The sequence below is a fragment of the Acomys russatus genome, chromosome 5, assembly GCF_903995435.1.
Source record: "Acomys russatus chromosome 5, mAcoRus1.1, whole genome shotgun sequence".
Taxonomy (NCBI): Eukaryota; Metazoa; Chordata; class Mammalia; order Rodentia; family Muridae; genus Acomys; species Acomys russatus.
The window spans coordinates 9,818,239-9,837,135 of NC_067141.1; the positions used below are offsets into that span (position 1 = coordinate 9,818,239).

At 46.0% G+C, this 18,897-nt stretch overlaps 1 protein-coding gene across 2 annotated transcripts in view; it reads left to right on the plus strand.

Moving 5' to 3' along the window:
* The first annotated feature begins 566 nt into the window (after positions 1–566).
* The window catches only part of Plpp4 (phospholipid phosphatase 4), a 129,665-nt gene continuing 111,334 nt past the window's right edge, over positions 567–18,897 (plus strand). Inside the window, exon 1 of one of the 2 annotated variants that reach the window (XM_051147004.1) lies at positions 567–1,288. In XM_051147004.1, coding sequence (XP_051002961.1) covers positions 1,233–1,288 — 56 coding nt within the window. In that variant the 5' untranslated portion in view covers positions 567–1,232. The remainder of the gene's footprint in view (positions 1,289–18,897) is intronic. The other variant, XM_051147003.1, reaches the window with a different exon arrangement.

Here is an 18,897-nt window from a genome sequence, read left to right on the forward strand (position 1 = left end):
AGCTCCCCAGGACCAGGGGCCAACTTCTAATTCACAACATCCTGGTGTGGTCTTTCCTAAAATCGAGGAAAAGTCCAAGTTCCCCAGAGGCAGCCACACGACTATGCTTAATAACTTCTACAGGCGATGGGAAAGCAAAGCAAAGACCTACCTGGCCTCAAGCTTGGAGTCGCCACCCCCAGGCCACCATTTATTTATACTTGAAGTTTTGGCTGAGGCTGAGGCTACCTCTTCTACTAGTTGCCCAGCTGCTTAATGATTGGCCCGCCGCGGTGCCGGCAGGTGTGCTTAGGGAACTGCTTTTTACATGCAAAGCACAGGAGCCCAAAACCACCTGGGTCGGCCTGGGGGGTGGGTGAGTTGGGGGAGTGATGTTAATGAGGTGAGGGCGGAAAAAGAGAGGCGGGTCCCCAGATACTACGCCGCACTATGGGGGAGGAGACCCAGGTTCACTGTTGCCCTCAGTCAGCATCAAGGTCTCTGTATGCAGGTCTGAGACCTTCTGAGAGAAAGCAAAGATTGGGAGCAATCTAATGGGAACGTCCTAGAGTCTGGGGTGAGAAAACAAAGAATTTGAGGTTGGTAACGTGTAGGGAGGCCAGAAATCAGGAAAGAAGAAGCGCTCTCAAGCAGAGCCAGAGGATACCAAGACTGCCCTAAGTGTGATAGAATCCCCAAAGCGCCCATCTACTTCATGCCCACGTGCGGGCCTGTGAGGAAAGAGCAGAGAAGAGCAGGAGTCACCGCCGCCGGCTGGAGAGGAGGCGCGCCACGGCCGGCCGCCGGCAGAGCGTGTTGCTGGGCGCCGAGCCTAGGGACCGACCTGCAGCTGGGAAGCCGCGCAGCGCGCCAGGAGGCGGCAGCAATGACAGCGGGGCTTCCCCAGGCTTCCCCTAGCCGGTCCTAGGCGCCGGGCATAAGCCCAGGACAAGGAAACGGCACTGAGCACAAGTGATCAGGAAGTCCCGGAGGCGCCCCGGATCGGCGCAATCGCGAGTGGAGGAACCCGAAGAGGCAGTGCAGTGTCTGAGTGTCTGGGTGTCCAGGAGCCCAGAACCGGAGGTTGGGGCTGAGCCCTCCACGCCGCCCCCACCTAGCGCCCGCCTCCCACCCCCGCCCGGGGCCTGCAGCGAGCCTCCCTCACCGCCCAGGCTCTGGCGAACCGCTCCGGCCGAGCCCTGGGAGCCACGGACAGCGTCAGCTGCCGTTGCGGGAGCTACTCCGGCTGCACAATGCGGGAGCTGGCCATCGAGATCGGGGTGCGAGCCCTGCTCTTTGGGGTCTTCGTGTAAGTAGTGGTGCACCGCGGGTGGGGATCCAAAGACCCATCCCCTGGGAGCCCCAACTTTGTTTGTGATGTTGCCTCCCGCGGGGGCCTGGGTTCAACGTTCCTTCCTTGAGTGTTCCCTGCGGGATCAAAAGAAGCCCTCTCCTTTTCTTGGGATCCTTGGTGCACAGTGATCCGAGCATGCCTGGCTGGGACTGGGACGTGTCTCCGTGTAGTAGCCCCTAGTCTGGAAACAAGTCCAGCTGCTTCTGGCTCTGGTGCCCCAAATCTGAGTCTTTCGCCAGCCCTATACACCTGTCCCTGAGATTTTAGGCTGCTCCTTAAGACCAGGATGGGCAGCCTGGCCCGTGCCCTAAGGGAAGTTTCTTTCTCCCGTGATCTGTTGAAGCTGATGATGACAGTTTTGGCTTTTGTCCGCATCTTCCCCCACCCCATGCTGTGTCTGGGCATCTAGGGTCAGCCTAGGTCTCCTTGGATGTCCCTGGCTCTTGAGCTGACAGCCCTACAAAGCATCTTCCCAAGAGGTGTCTGCGTTACTTCTCTGACTGGAAAACTGTTGCCATGGAGGGTTGGGCATGTCAGGAGCTGCAGCAAGCTGCGGGGCTGGGAGCACCAGGAGCTCCTTTCACATGTGGGTGTCTTCTTGTGAGGGGCAGAAGCCCTTAACGGGGTAGCATTGAACTGTCCAGGTTGTACCTGGGAATAGCCATTTCCAAAAAAGAAGGGAGCCTGGTCCAATTCCTTCAGAGATGTCTACGCTTCCTCAGGCACCTGGGACTGCCTCTCACTGGTCCTAAGGCCCACCACAGGGAGCTTTCTCATCTCTCTAGTCTCTGTAGTTCAAACCCACCTAGTAGGCAGCCTTAAGTGCCTGTTACCAAGTCTGACACATCTGCACTTGTCCCTCCAGGAGTAGATTAGGTTTTCTCCTTCTTACTCATGGCTGGCTTTTAAATATTAAAGTTGCAAGGACTTTCTGGAATTTGCTGGGGTTTTGGTGTGTGTGTGTGTGTGTGTGTGTGTGTGTGTGTGTGTGTGTGTGTGTGTATGTGTGTGTGTGTCCCATCAAGATAAACAAGAAGCCCCCTTTTGAATTTCTACCCCAACCATGGTAAGTGGGCAGGTGTGTTGTATCAAAGACCACTTCTGCACCTCGAGGTATACACATGGAAAGTGATGCTTTAAAATTATTTTTGTGCATGTATGTGTGCGTGCGTGCACACGCACACATGTGTTTAAACTAGGGATTAAATTCACCCTGAGGATTCATTCATAGCATCAGAAAAGACTTGGAGCTCCCCAGATGTGGGCAACCCCTCCCCCTTCTGACTGAACACTAGTGTTATTCACTAGGAGCAAGGAGCAGGAACTTCAGTTGGGTCTTGATGCATTTGGAAACAAGCAAGCCCTTTCCCCTTCTCTCATTCCAGCACTCTACCTTTGCAGTAAGCATCCCAAGGACTGGCTGCTGGGTGATTGCATGGGGGCAGTTTCCCACTGCCAGATAGGTTAAAACCCTATTCAATAGTATGTGGTAGAAATGATAGACTAGTGTTTAGTGCAAGGCAGAGTCTAACATTTGGTGGGGGGAATGGCTGTGCAAAAAAAAAAAAAAAAAAAAAAAATCAGGAATAAATTGGAATATGCTTTTAGGCTCTGTGCTTCAGTTGCTTTCAGGAATACTTGCTTTAAAAGGGTCTAACCACATTCAACAAAATATTTATATGTTTTCACATTTCCCTTCAGACATTCTTCCAAACACTTATGAGATGTTTACAAATATACAATGGCTCGTGTAGTGAATTAGATAACTTGCCAGATTTTGTTTATTTGTGTCTGGCTTCTTCCAAGAATGTTATGTAGAACAAAACAAAACACCTTCAGTCATTTCTCCAAAGTCCCCTCCTGTGTCATTCAGTGGGGGGATGTGCAATCACCTGACACCGCAAAACACGTATGGACACTGAAAGCATTTTGGTGTGATTCTTGAGTTTCATATGAAATTGCAGATGTTACCTACAAAGATCAGATTGGCACTGGAGGCAAGCTGAGGCTGGCAGTTTGGGCAGATAATAGCTTCCGGGAGAGCCTAGGAGGATCGGGGACACAGATGACCCCTTGTTTCCTCCGATGAGCTTCTGGTGCCTTGGCAGAGGCTAGCCTTGGCGAGGAAGTTCTCTTCTTCCTTTTGGCAGCACTGTGGTGAGTAGCAGACTGAGTGCAGTTCCACAGCTATGATCATGGTGGTCTCCACTCTGGAGTATTCCAGAAGTCCCTCCGGGCAACAATGTAGTTCACCTCCCACTTGCAGTTGGCATATCCGCCCTATTTTCTAGAATGAGAGGCTAGTTTTAGACCAGAGAGAGCATCTCCCCTCTCTGCTAGCTCATATCTAGAGTAGTGGTTCTTAACCTTCCTGATGCTGAAACCCTTTAGTACAGTTCCTCGTGTTATGCTGATCCATGCCCCGCCCCCAAACCATAAATTTTTGTTGCTAACTCACAATTTTACTACTGCTATTAATTGTAATATAATTATATGGTATGCAGGATATTTGATATGTGACCCCCAAGAAAGGTTGAGAAACACTTCTCTAGAGCCATCTCTCCTGGAGATATGCCTGTCCCCGGTCACACTTCCCTGCCTGGAAGCAGGCATGTCACCTCAGCTGATCCACAGACTACTCCCTGTAGACTTTAAATAAGGGCTGAGGAAATATGCTTTGGGCCCGCGGGCATGTAAGCTTTCCCTTGCCGACTCTTGAGGTACAGCCCTTTGCTAATAAGCATGGTGTTTAAGATTTGTGCATTTAAGACATAGAGAGGACGGTTTGCAGACAGTCTCATTCTCAGTGCCTTTGGGGGCAGCCCTGCTTCAAAACTTAACCAAGTAAACCACGACAACAATAATAGAAGAACAACAGTAAACAGTGACTACTGGGGCTGCTGATCAATTTTGGCTTAACAGAGGGGAAGATGTGCATGGGAACTCCATGTGTAAGGAACTTAAGAGGGCCACGTCCATCTTTGAGGCTACAGCTAGTGCTCTGATGCTTATGAGCCTCAAGGACCCTATTGATCTTACCCTGAGATTGGGACAAATTGTCACCCAGGACTCCAGGAGACAATCAGTAAGTGTTTCTACAAAGGCCAGTAAGGTCTGGACTTTGCTCACCAGTTCTGAGCTCCTGGGCACCAGGTTTGCTAGTGCCAATATTCTAGTAACTTTTAGTATTGCCAATATGAATGCCACCTGTGAGGTAGCAGGAAACGCTATCGCATCTTGGGGCCGGAGAGATGCCTCACAGGTCACCAGTACTTACTACTTTTATAGAGGACCCACATTGAGCATCTCACAAACATCTTTAAGTCTAACCCCAGGACATGTCATGCCTTCTTCAAATCTCTGCTGCCACCTGCACTCCCATAAGCACGTCCCATATACAGGCATATACATCACATATGACATTTAGCTAGTTGTGGTTGCTTGTGCAAAATGCTCAGATTACTGCAAAGGAGAAATAATTAACCTCGGGAATTATGAGAAGGTGGGGATAGATGTCAGGGAATGCTGCCCAGAGCTGACTGCTCACCTAAGCATCCAGTGCCAGGTGTATGAGGCAGGCCTGGGCTCAAGGACATTCCTGCAGAGTAGAGGCCTGGCAGCCTGGAGACACAGTTGGATGAGGGAACAGCTCACCAGCTGTAGGCTTCATGGACAAGGTGGGGTGTTTTCTGACAGGAAATGAGCCTAGGATAAGAATGGAAGGAGGCCCTGTAGGTAGGGGTGTGTGTGTGTGTGTGTGTGTGTGTGTGTCTGTCTGTCTGTCTGTCTTTATTGGTGTGTGTGCCTGTGTGTCTACATGTTTGTGTGTCTGTGTGTTTGCAGGCCAGAGGTCAGCCTTCGGTTTTGTTCCTTAGGCACTGTTCACTTAAAAAACAAAAACAAAAACAAAAACAAAAAAAAAAACAACTGTGTCTCTTACTAGCCTGGAACTTTCCAAGTAGGCTAGACTAGCTGGCTAGTGAGTCCATGGATATATACCTGTCTTGATCTTGCCACTGCTGGGAATACAGGCATGTGCCACTATGCCTAGCTTTTGTTTGTTTTTTTAACCTGGGCTCTGGAGATCAAATTCAGGACCTCGTGCTTGCAGGCCATGCCATCTCTGCAGCCTGGCTGTGACGTTATGAAACAAGGAGCCATCTGCTTAGATGTTTGCTCAGTGGTGTTAAGGGACCATGCTATTGGTCACACAGGTCTTGTTCACTTCCGTGGGTAGTAGTGCGTGGCTCAGCTTCACCACAGAGCAGTAAAGTGTACGTGTGCCTCTCTTATTTGCTCCCCATGTGACCCTCCATGAGCACGATTGTCACCTGCTGAGCTGACGTCTGGTGGTCGTGTCCCTAGAAGTCTGCCTGTGCTGCATCAGCACAGAAAGGAGCTGCTTTCAAGGGTGGTCTGATGACCTCCTGGACAGTTACCCACAGTCCGGTTCAGCTCTTCATAACCTGCAGACAGACATGAAAAAGAAATGCTGCTGTCTGTATTTTGAGCAGACATTTTTTTTTTTTTTTTTGTATTCACTAGGCCTTAGGAACTTCTAACACGTGAGTATTGTCTCCTCTGCTGTTTCCTTCTTGGCCATATGGAAAAAAATACTGCCTTCTCTGGCTATGCTTAGGGATTGAATGAGGACAGGCAAGGACCCTTGCTCATGGAGCACTGGGTCGAGGCAGCATGAGCTTCCTTAGGGAGAGCATGAAGCTGCATGCCCTATGGATTGCTTTAAGATAGGGCCACCAAGATGGCTGCCATGAAGACTCACGCTGTTGCAAGTGATCTGTAGGACAGGAGGCCGTCCTCTGCTAACTCAGACGTTGGGGTTGGCTATCTACGGCAGCACCGGTCTACTCTGTGATCGCATACCTGCGGTAGTTTTGTTGCCATTTATAACACGTTTCAAAGGGTGTACTGGAGGCACCGTGGTATAATGGAAGGCCACGGGCTCCGGAGCTGTAAGAGTCCATGTTTGAATTTTCGCTCTGGCGCTAATCAGCAAATGGCTTTGGATCTCTGAGCCTCGGATGCTTTATATGAGAAGTGGAGATAATAGCTCACTGCATTTGATTAGAATAGGTGCTTTCAGTGCTTACAGCAGGTGCAACTAACTGTCTTCTCCTCTCCTCGCTGTCATTAACCCTCACTATAGACATGTAGTGTCTGTGCACGGCGCTGTAGTGGAGTTGTATCACTGTGGCCTTTAGCCTTAGATTGCCTGAGTTTATAAACCAATTTTGCTCCTCATAAGTGTGTGAGGCTTTGGGCAAATCATTTATCCAGCTTAAAGCTCTGTGTTCTCATCTGTTTAATAAGAACAGATTCATGAATATCAGGCTTGCGTTTATTGAGTGAGATAGTGTTTATCTCATTGCAGGTGATCAAAAAAAGCTAATGGCATCACTCTCCTTTATTAAAACAAATCTGTAATGTAAAGGGAAACACTGCAGATAGCTAATAGCATACTTTCGTTTTGTTTTCAAGGCAGGGTTTCTCTGTGTAGCCTTGGCTGTCCTGGACTCACATTGTAGACCGGGCTGGCCTTGAACTCACAGCAGTCCACGTGCCTCTGCCTCCCTGAGTGCTGGGATTAAAGACCTGTGCCACCACATCCTGCTGCTAGTAGTATCCTTATTATAAATTACTTAGTATGGGATTTCTAGCAAAGGATAAAGCCCTTTAAGTGTGTTTCATGGGATTTCCTGTAGCCTGCCCAGAGTGTCAGTTTTCCCTAAGCACAGTGAGCCCAGCTCTCACAGCTTGCTCTGGGGTCTTGCTACCTGATGGAGTGGAGAGCTCAGCCCAGTGGCTTTTTAATGGGGTCTTAACCTATGAGCCCTTTGAAATAGCAACCCCTAAGGCAGTGGCTCAGACATTTCACCAGTACAACTGTATCAGGCAACATGTTAAAGAGGACAGTCTGTTCCTATTACCTTCAGAGTCATGTAGTTCAGTTAGAGCCATATCCAGGAGCTTTCTCCGTCAAACGCCCCCACAGCCTTCACCTGTGCGTGCAAAAGTAAGTGTCCCTGAGCGTCTCTTCTTGTCCTGGGAGTGCATCTTCTCGATTGGCTGACAAGTAGTGCTTCTGTTTGAAATATTATTGGCCACTGTGAGAGATAGCTGTGCCCAGAATTCTCAGAATTGATGGTACTTTCCCACAGGGAGATGACAAAAAGCGACCATCAGTTTCAGAACTGGTAGATACAGTTATTTCAGTTAGTTATAAAGATGATGCCTTTTATGAGCCACATAAGGCTTAAAAAGCTTGGCACTTCTATTTTTCTGGGACAGCGTTTGTAAATATAAAAATTATCTTTGTAATATTACTTCTTTAAAAAACGATCGCCTTGGCGCTATGCATGGAAGGACTACAAACTCTGCTTACAGACAACTCCTCTTGCTCAGCCAGAACCGTGATGGTTGGGGGACTTTGATGAGGTGCTGGGGACTGAGTGAGAGGATGCTGTCGGTAGAAGCTACAGGGAAGCCTGAGGACAGCTTCCTCACAAGTGGCTCCATAGAAGCTGGGGGCTGGCATTACAGTTTCTACCGGAAACGGATACGCAGAAAGCAGGATCAGGCTCGATAGGGTTGCTTAGGTCCGTTTCCAGAAAGCTGGGACTCTGCTGGCCAATGCTGAATGCTCCTTCCTGCCTTGCCAGCATGTTTAAAGGTATGTTTCCATTGAAATGGGAGTTTTAGCCATGTGAAATGGTTGGCATTTGACTGTTTTGACCTACAAAACCAGAAATTCCATTTAGTTCAATCCCAAAATAACATACACAAAGAGAAATGTCCTGTTCATGGTTGTGCAGCTGCCCACAGCAGCCCCTACCTGCCAAGCCTACTTCCATGGCCCCCCCTGGCTTCTCAAACATAAGTTTTTGACTCAACATGAATGGACTCACAGTGTGTGTGCGCCCGTGTGACTTTTGTCCTGCCATGTGGCAACTCATTCCACCTCGTCCTGAGCACTTGTTCTCGCCGCCGCAGAGCTATCTACATATGACTGGAATCCTGCTTAGTTTCTCATGTTGCTTGTCATTAATGGCTTTGACAATTAAGTGCGATGCTGTTGTGATTCTTGATGAATCTATTTGTAATCAGGGAGAGCTGTACCCTGCGTGAACACACTGGTTTTTTTTTTTTGGTTTGTTTGTTTTGTTTGTTTTTTTTTTTTAACAAAGTGTTTGGCTTCTCTTCCTCCAACTCTGAAAATGCAATCCGATTTGTATACCACATTTTGTATGCCCTCCACCAGATGCCCAGAGAGGCCTAAAGCACCATCCCACCCTGTAGAAGGATGGGCATCATCCTTTATCCCTGACTCAGGGATAAAGGATGCGATCTTACCCATGGAGAGTGCTCTAAGTGTGAGTTGATGTAACGCGTGACCTCACCTAGGACGGCATATAATTGGTGTTCAAGCTCATCTCTTCCTCCCCCGTGTTGTGTGACAGAGTTCTTCCTGAGGAGGTGCGCAACACTCATGTCTACTCAACTCAGATAGGGAGCCCACGACAGACCAAAGTACAGAGACCACCGGAGTCCAGCTTGGAGAACCAACGAGTTGCACTGTGGTCACTTACAGGAGCACACCTGACTCACAGACAGCTGCATCACCAAAGCCCACCTGAGCATGGGTGACAGCTCACAAAGTCCAGGAACCTGGAGCATGTTCCACTGCCTATGGGCGACTCAACAGGTTGGAGAGCGCCCTTTCCAGGTGCCCCAGTTGGTCTACACCTCTTCCAGGCAGCTTGGCTAGGTTCTGCTTCTTGTGGGTAGTTGGTCTGGCCTCAGAATCTTCTTTGCAGTTCAGCTCCCTTGTCTGAGGCGTCTGAGGCGTCTGAGGTGGGAGGCGGGCGGGGGTGGGGGGTGGGGGGAGGGAGGGATGGGTGGGGGGGAAGGGAGGGATGGGGGGGGGGACTCTCAGCTTTTATGGCTTACTCTGGCAGGGAGGGGGCCTAGCGAATCTGGTCAGTTTCAGGCGCTTCCTGAAGCTATTTTGAGTTGTTCACCTTCCCGTTCGATGAGCTTCCTCCCGCATGCCCACTTCCCATCCTTTCTGTGACTGAGGTGTGATATAAGGCAGTGAAAGACGCCCCCAAACCAGGGTGATAATAATAATAATAGGAGGTGTGCACCACTCAGGACCATAGGATGGAGAAAAAAAAAATATATATATATTTAACAGGATACAGTCATGTTGATTATTACTGGTTAGAAAGCTTAGGGTTGAAAGAAATCGCTGAGAAAATGCTGGTACATGTAGGTAAACTTTAACTGACCTAATGTATATATGGCGGCTATAGGAAGGGGGAGCTAACGGGGGAAGAGCTTTAGTGCCTATGTGTCACTCGCCATGTGTTAGATGACTGAGTCTTGGAAGCACTCAGGCAGGAAGTGATACCCTCAGTCAGAGAGTGAAGAGCTTAATGCCTTTCATATTCCGAGAGCTCTTACTGATCAATAGGAAAAGTGAAGCAGCCCTCAATAGAAAAATGGGCAAGGGCTATGAACAGAGCTCTGAGGAAAACACAAGGAACCCATCTACCTTTCGGTGTGTGACTTCTGTAGAAATACAAGCCGTGCCTCTGAGAACAGCAAGACGACAGTGCATGCAGATGAGCACAGCTTTCTAGGAGCAGTAAGGGACATGAGCCTCCATTGATGTTGGCTATTCCAGCTAACTCTCTCTTGATTTGAAGACATCAGACAACTATTGCTAAGTGACAAGACAGTCGCCAGCAGTGCTCGTGATAATGATTTCATGTGGTGATGTGATACATTCAATCTGTTCTTATAGCTATGACAGAATCCCTGTAGAGGCCCACAGGGAACCTGAAGGGTGTTCTCCTTGGGCAGGGATGGTGATAACAAGACTAGATAGCGTAGTTTTGGTGTTTTTTCTTAATGCTACTTACAATTGAAATCATTTTATAGTGAGGATGCATGATTCTTATGCATGACACATAATCAACATGGATGTCTCCTGTCACAGAACACAGACACATGTACACACATACACACATAGTCATGCGCACACACACGTGCATGCAACCCCCCACCTCCAAGAGTTCGGAATGTGACCCTGGTGTTTCTTTGGTGATTGCTACAGCATTATTTGAAGCAGAAATGTGCCTCAAATCAATCTTTTTGCATTTTACATAACGTAAAACATTTAAGAAAAGTGAAAGGCTAGTATTCTGATTACAATTTAGGTCGGAAAGGATGTTTTGGTCAGTGTTCCATGGCTGGGAAGAGACACCATGACCAAGGCAACCTTTATAAAGAAGACATTTCACTGGGGCTGGCTTACAGGTTCAGAGCTTTAGTCCATTGTCATCATGGTGGGAAGCATGGCGGCACGCAGGCACACACAGTGCTGGAGAAGGAGCTGAGAGCTCTACCTCTGATACACAGGCAGCAGGAAGGGAGAGAAAGCCACTGGGCCTTGATTGGCTTTTACAACCTCAAAGACCACCCCCCAGTGACACACTTCCTCCAGCAAGGCCACATCACCTAATCCTTTCCTATGAGCCTTTGGGGGCCATTTTTATTCTAACCGCATGCCACTCCCTGGCCCTGTAGGCCTGTAGCCAGATCCCAATGCAAATCGCAGTTAGTCCAACTTCAAAAGTCCCCATAGTCTATCACAGTCTCAACACTGTTTAAAAGTCCAAAGTTTAAAGTCTCCTCTGAGACCCAAGGCAGTCTCTTAGCTGTAACCCCTATAATATTGATACCAAAAAGTAGATCGCATACTTCTAATGTAAAGTGGCACACAATACACATTGCCATTCCAAAAGTGACCATATTGAGGAAATGCTGGACCAGGACAAGAACGAAAGCCAGCAGGGTAGACCCCAAACTCTGCATCTCCACGTCTAATGGCAAAGTGTTCGTCAGCTTTCCTAATTTCAGCCTTATTGACTGAAACTCACTTTTCTCTCTTGGGCTGGTTCCACACCTAGTCTGCAGCTTTCCATGGCAGGTGTTCTATGACTCTGGCATCTCCAACATCTTGGGGTCTCAAATAAAATCCAGGCTTCTCCTTCAAAGCTTCCTGCATTGGCTTCTCTGGGCCTCTCTGCAGGGACACCCCTGACACACGCCTGGCCTCAGTGGCTTTCCTTAGTCATAAGGGGAGATTCTCTAACTCCTTTCTTGTATCCTTGACTCTAACTCCAGGGCCATGTGGCCGAAGCTGCTGAGTTCTGCTAGGGCTGGAATATGGCGCTCTGGTTCCTCTGGCTCCATTATATTTGTGACAGCTGTCTGTTATTGATGGTTTCCTTCACAGCTTAAGCTTTCCCATAATTCCTTTCTACAAGTTGGAAGCTTAGCTGGGTGAGGTCTTGTCTTGGTCTTATTCCATTTAGCATGAGGTTTTTCTCTATAAACTATTTATCTCCTTGACCATTGGACTTAGTTCCATTTCATTTTCTGGAGCTCTTTTTCTCTTCAAACTGTACATTTTGCATTTTTCCTTGCTCAGTTTGCTCCCTTTCATTATAAATCTGCATAAGTGTGGCCACTAATAACCACAGGACAGAGTTGACACTGGGGTGCCTGGAAATCTACTCTGATAAATCTATTAATCCACAACCCTTCAATTTAGCCTCAGACAGATTTTTTTTTTAATTTTTTTGGATGAGGGCAGAAAACAACCACTTTCTTTATCAAAACATTACAAGAACAGTCTCCAGGCCACTTACTCATATTCTTCTTGGAAACTTCTTGAGCCAGGCTGTCACAATTAATTTACACTGCTTTCGGCACCACTGCTTTCCAGGATCCTACTAGTATGACCCACAAAGCCCTGCTTCAAGTGTTCAAGCAACATAGTTGGTCCTGCAACAGCAATACCCTGCTGCTTGGTACCAACTTCTTAGTGTTCTCTTGCTGTGAGGAGACACCATGGCCAAGGCAACTTTTATTAAAACTGACCATTTAACTGGCTTACAGTTTCAGATGTTTAGTCCATTATCATCATGGTGGGAAGCATGGCGACGTGCAGGCGGACATGGTGCTGGAGAAGGAGCTGAGAGTTCTGTATGAGGAGTCCCAGGCAGCAGGAAGAGAGAGAAAGAGAGCGCCACTGGGCCTGGCTTGGGCTTTTACAACCTCAAATCCCACCCCCAGTGACACACTTCCCCAAACAAGGCCACACCTACTCCAACAAGGCCACACCTCCTAATCCTTTCAAATAGTGCCACTCCCTATGAACCTATGGGGCCATTTTCATTCAAATCACCACTAGGGGCATCATCAGAGGTTGCAGGTGGAGTTAGAAGATGGTCATGGCGTTCCTCGAGGAGCAGTGTGGTACATTGGCCCCTTGACCTAGAGTTCTGGCAGATTGTTGTTGTTGTTGGTGTTGGGTATATTGAGGCAAAGAGGAGTAAAAGTCCTCCCCTGTAACGCTTTCATTGCTATTTTCCACACATCTAAGGACAGTGAAACAGATCAAAACTCAAACTGTCCGCTCTGAAGATGGCTTGCATTATGAACATGGAGAGAATATATTGTCACTATTAAAAGACTCACTTCAAAATCTTCTAAAAACAAGGTACATTTTTATGACACATGTGATGAAAACATTGCATGTGGCTATCCCAGAGTTACAGCTATTAGAATATTTGATCTGATATATGCTGGGAAGGATGGTAAGGTGTGTGTGTGTGGTGGAAGGAATGCATTTCCTCCCAAAGAAAGTTGAAGTGCTCCCGGATCCTTCTACCGTCTCTATCAGGATCACTCCTTTCACTTCTCAAATGTAAACATTTTAATATATGCTTTTATATAACACACATACACGAGCCAAGCATAGGGCAGCACGCCTGTAATCTCAGTAACTTGAGAGGCTGAGGCAGGAGGATTGCCACGAATGTGCGTCCAGATTTGGTCACATAGTGAGTTGCCAGCCTAGACTGGAGAAAGGACCTGTCTTGGCATCACTCTCAGCCCCTGATATCCCCACAAGGGTTACTTTGTATGGACAGGTTAATTTTCTCTACATTCTTTGTCCTGAAGATGTTTTCCATGTATGTAAATTATGCCTGATTCTTTCTACTGGCTGTATGGATCTCCAATTTATTAGTCTAGGCACAGAATTTTAGAATATTTTCATTTTTTTCTATGACAAGCAGCTATGCAATATAGCTGCCTAAGAAACTTTCACAGTGGACTCTTCTGGATCAAATCCCACATGTATTTTATATTTATCTGTACATTGACAACCTGTCCACTCAAAACGGTCAAATATATATATATATATATTTTTTTTTACATGTTACCAGCTGAAGATATGAAGATGGCTGTTTTTGTCTAGTGCTGGGTATTAAATTGGCTTCTTTTTGTTATTTTATCTTATGAGTATGTATTTTCTCTTACAAGTAGAGGCTACATGTGTGCAGGTGCCTGGTGATGGAGAACAGCTAGTCCCTTGGAGCTGGGGTAAAGACAGTTGTGAGGCCACCCGACTTGTACTGGGAACTGAGCTCAGGTCCTCTGCAAGAGCCGCAAGCACTCTTGACCCCCCGAGCCATCTCCAGCTCCTATGCAGGATGTAACTGTCTGATATGTCTGGTGGGGAATGAATGTAGCATTTGCTTTTCGTTTCCCTCTGTTCAGTATTGAGCATCTTCTCAGCTGTACACATTTTGTCTTCAGTAGAAGCTCACGCTTCAACTGGACCATGAGTTTGCTCTTCTTGATATGCAGGAGTGCTCTGTGCTTGGTGGATGACATGGTTTGAAAGTGAAATGACTACCCCCAACCCAAAGGCTCATGTGATTGAGTACTTGTCCCCAACTGGTGGCGCTGTTGTGGGAGGCTAATGGAACCTTCAGGATGTGTGTCCTAGGGAGAAGTGAATCTTATCCTTTCTTTCTTTCTTTCTTTCTTTCTTTCTTTCTTTCTTTCTTTCTTTCTCTCTTTCTTTTCTTTTTTTTTTTTAACAGATCTTGCCTCAGGTTTATTTGTAAAAACAGCATAGGGCACTGGTCATCTGTAAATAGTGTGCAGGTAGGTGTGTCACACCATCCATCCGTCTTCACATTGGCAGAAGCCTTGTCTATGGGGCCTTCACAGGGGCCTGGGCAGCTTTGGGAGCCTGAGCTGGGGCTGCAGCCTGGGCCTTAGCTGGAGCTGCGGCCTCTGCCTTGGTTTGAACCTTGGGATGTGGTTGGCAGAGCCTATGACCCTTGGCCATGTAGCTTCGAATCTTCTTCCCAGGCTTGGAATGAGGATGAAAGCAAGCCGGCTGAGTTGGCGGCTGGGGCCTTTTGGTGTCTTGGGCTTAACGGCCTTAGGCTTCACAAGGGCTTTAATGGCTTCTGCACACTCATTCTTTGCCTTTGTGTTCTTTGCCTGCATTTTCTTCAGACCTTTCCTTGTTGTGCTTCTTGGCAAAGCCCATGTTCCTCAGGAACTTGGGGTCAACCTCCTTATGAGATTCGCATCTTTGTGACTGGGTTTTCTTGATACCATTTCTGTGCCATTTGTGGGACTGGTTGTGTGTGGTGTGGTCCTTGGACTTGGCCATGTCTGCACGGTAACCAGCTGCTCATGCACCTAGGACTGGAAGAGAAGGACTTTTTTCCCCCTCAAGACAGGGTTTCTCTGTGTAGCCTTGGCTGTCCTGGTCTCACTCTGTAGACCAGGCTGGCCTCCAATTCACAGAGATCCACCTGCCTCTGCCTCCCGAGTGCTGGGATTACAAGCATGTGCCACCACCACCCGGCTGTGAATCTCATCTTGGGATGGTGGGTGGGAAGAGGTGTGAAAGTTTATGTCCTGTTTTTTCTCTGCTTTCTGGTCATGAGCTAGGTATCCACTATGATAGGTGTTACACTTTTCACATATTACAGATGCTGTCTATATGTCCATGATTAGCTTTGGAGTTTCTTTGTAACTTCTGTTATTGCACACAAGTTTTGGTTTTCATATAGTTAGATCTGCCATTTTCCTCCTGTGTAGCATTATTCTTCTTTAGAAGGTCATTTCCCATTTAAAGCACAGAAATATTCTCTGTAATGTCTGGTATTTACAGTTTAATTTTAATAATGTAGTGTATTGGTTATTTATTTTAGCTGTGTGAGTTTGTATACATGGTTACATATACATACATACATACATACATACATACATACCACACACATGTGCGTTGAGGAGGCCAGAGGTTGCATTTTCCCTAGGTGCTATCCACCCTAGCTTTTGAGATTAGATCTCGCACTGAACCTGGAGTTCAGTAATCTCTTAGTGACTGGCACAGAGGCACCAGGGAGCCTTCTGCCCCTGCAGCACTGGAATTACAAGTGTGCCCTGTTACAACTGGCTTTTTACTTGAGGGCTGGGATGGAGTAGGTTCTCATGCTCGCACAGCTGATACCTTACCAACTGAGACATCTTCTGGCCACGCCCTTCCCAGTCAGATGGTTTTCCTGTTAGGAAGAGACTCTAGTTTTTTCCAGTGACACGTTTATCAGAGGCAAATATCATTTGTCTGTGAGCTTGCAGCTGGATCCTATTTATATTTTCTATTAACCTGCTGTGATTCAATTGACATTTCAATTACTCTACATCTTTTTTACTATTATGATATACACGTATACACACACATATATACATGAATATACATACATGTATGTACACATACACTGCATATTGGGGAATGTAAATGTTTTTGTTTCCTCAGATCTGTGGATTGGATGAAAGCTATTCTCAAGCCTTTTTTTTTTTTTAACCTCTTTCTGAACTCTTGCTGGCTGGTTTAACTCAACTGTTCTGGCCTAAACTCCTCTCCAAGCTGACTGATTCAAACTGACTTCTCTTAGCTTTTCACTGAATTGCTCTGCCTGCCTGCAAACTAATTCTGGCAATATGTTTTAATCTTCTGCCTTCTTCTCATTCTCTGGCTTGTTCTGTCTTCACCTGTGCCTAGCTTGTTCTCTCTGCAACCTGTCTCTGTAAAACTGTCCCAGTAAGAAGCTCCCAGTACACACACACACACACACACACACACACACACACACACACAGAGAGAGAGAGAGAGAGAGAGAGAGAGAGAGAGAGAGAGAGATGCTCTTAAGTAGCCTCTCTTTCCTGCCTGCCTTGTACTTGTGAGAGTTGGGCATATCCTATCTCTGACTCAGTCTAGACACCGTCACGTTTAAACATGGCTGATGCCTTCTGTAAACTAACCTCACCTTCATTGTTTAAGATTAAAGATGTGTATTAAGGGCGTGCTTGCATTTCAGCCAGATCACAGAGACCTAGAAGGTCTTTGGATGTGATCCCTTGCCAGAGCAGCCACGTTGCTGGATTAAAGTTCCTCTAAATGGGGGAGAGGAAATCCTTCACCTGCACAAGAAGCAGAATAGCCCAGTGGTTAGTGCTGTTATCTTCAGGTTCAGAATGTCAAGGTCCACAGTGCTAGTGTGCTATTAACTAGCTACGCAAACGTGGACAGGTTACTTCCCTTTCTGTGTATCGGTTACCTAATCGTTAATATAGCTGCAACGAAAGTGTAAAAGTAGCTTCATTGTATTGAGATTTTAAAAAAGAAACTACAGTTTATTCCATTCACATAATTATGATTATCATTTTCTGTGTGGCCATATATAATGAATCTTAAGAGTAAATAAGCATAGCTTGAACATAGTGAGCAGTTTCTGTTTGGTGGGTGCAGAGTGCCAAATACACCAGTGCAAGTGGACTGAGCTATTGAAACTCCAATGAGCCCGTTCTTCAGCGCACCCTTTTAAGTGAAGGCGGGCGCTCTTCATCAGAAGAGGGCAACTAGAACCCCTAGGCTGTTTTCTTATTGCTTTTGAGATAATTGTTATTTTGTCTTACCGCTGCCAACATTTCTCGTGTTTCCTTTTGTGCCATTTTATATTTTTATGCTTTTCCCCTGCTATACTTTGAATACATTCCCAATAAGTATGTGTTGGAAACTTAGTCTCCAGTGTAACAGTATTAGGAGGTGGGCTGGATGGGAGATGCTCAGGAAACAAGACTTCGCCCTCACGCCGGCTGTTAGAGAGCGCCAAGCTGTTAGCTCAGTTCCTTGCTTTCCTGTCTTTCCTCTCCTTGGAACGATGGAGCATAATCCATAGTGGATGTAAATGCAGGAGCACTTCCACTGGACCTCCCAGAAAACAGTTTTGTTTATTAACCAATTACCCAGTCCCTAGTATTACATTGTAGAAACACAAATTGGACTGACACTCCCAATCTCACGAGTGTTGCTTTTAACTATATTTTTTTTTGCTATCACTCCTTTCCCCCATAAATGATGTATATGTTTATATGTCAATGTATTTCTACTTAATGCATCACTTTTGCCTCCTGATGAATTAACCTGATAAAACTAACAAAATTTCCATTTTTCTTTGTAAAATGCCTCATTTTGAAGTTTATCTAACATTAATATATTTCTGTGTTCCCTACTAGAGACTAATATCTATGCAAAACGTAATTTTTATCCTTTTAATCTCAACATTCCTTTGCTTCTCTCTTTTTATTTTTAAAGATGCTTCTTTTCTCTTTTTGTTGTTGTTGTTGTTATTTTGTTTTTGAGACAGGGTCTCTCTGTGTAGCCTTGGCTGTCCTGGACTCACTTTGTAGAGCAGGCTGGCCTTGAACTCACAGTGATCTTGCCTGCCTCTGCCTCCCTGAGTGCTGGGATTAAAGGCGTGCATGACCACGCCTGTCATAAAGATGTTTCTTATAAACAGCATACAGTTCTTTCTTTTAATTTTATTCATCTGGCCAGTCTCTGTAATTAATTAGAAATGCTAATACATTTACAGTTAATGCAAAATGTCTATTGTAGGTTAAAAACATTATCTACTATTTGAGTTTTATTTTTTCCATCTATTCTCTCTCCTTCTTTTACTATAGCCTCTTAGATTCGTCAAATATACCTGTTGATATTCTCATTTATCTCCTTTTAACCTATACTTCTCATATATTTTAGTGGTTTCTCTAGACATCACAGTGTATTTTTGCTAACCACCATCATTCTTAGGTTGGTATCACAGCTCCCCACGTGCAATGTAAAAACCTAAGATCGCATATATTCCTTTACCTTTTTAGACTTTGGTAAATTACCCTCGATTTTGTTTTAAATTGTACGTCCCATAAAACATTCCAATAATTTTTTCCCTTGGATGTCAAAAAATTAAGCCAATTGATAGTCTTTGTAAATATTTTCATTTTCTTAACATTTTGTATTGTTTCTTTCAGATTTGATTTTTCTGTCTGGGGATTGTATCTTTCATGCTTGAAGAATTCCCTTTAACATTTCTTGTATAGAGTTTGCTGGGAATGAATTCTGCTGGCTCTTACTTTCTTGCAGTTGTCTTTATTTTGATTTCACTTTCAAAGCTGTTTTGGCAGATACAGAATTCAAGGTTGTCAGTTTCTTGTAGCGTTTTTTGAGGCTGTCTCTATATTGTCTTGTGGGCTCCGCTGTTCCTGCTGTCATTGCCACTGTCCTAAATACCGTGCGTTGTTATATTTGACAGTTTGGA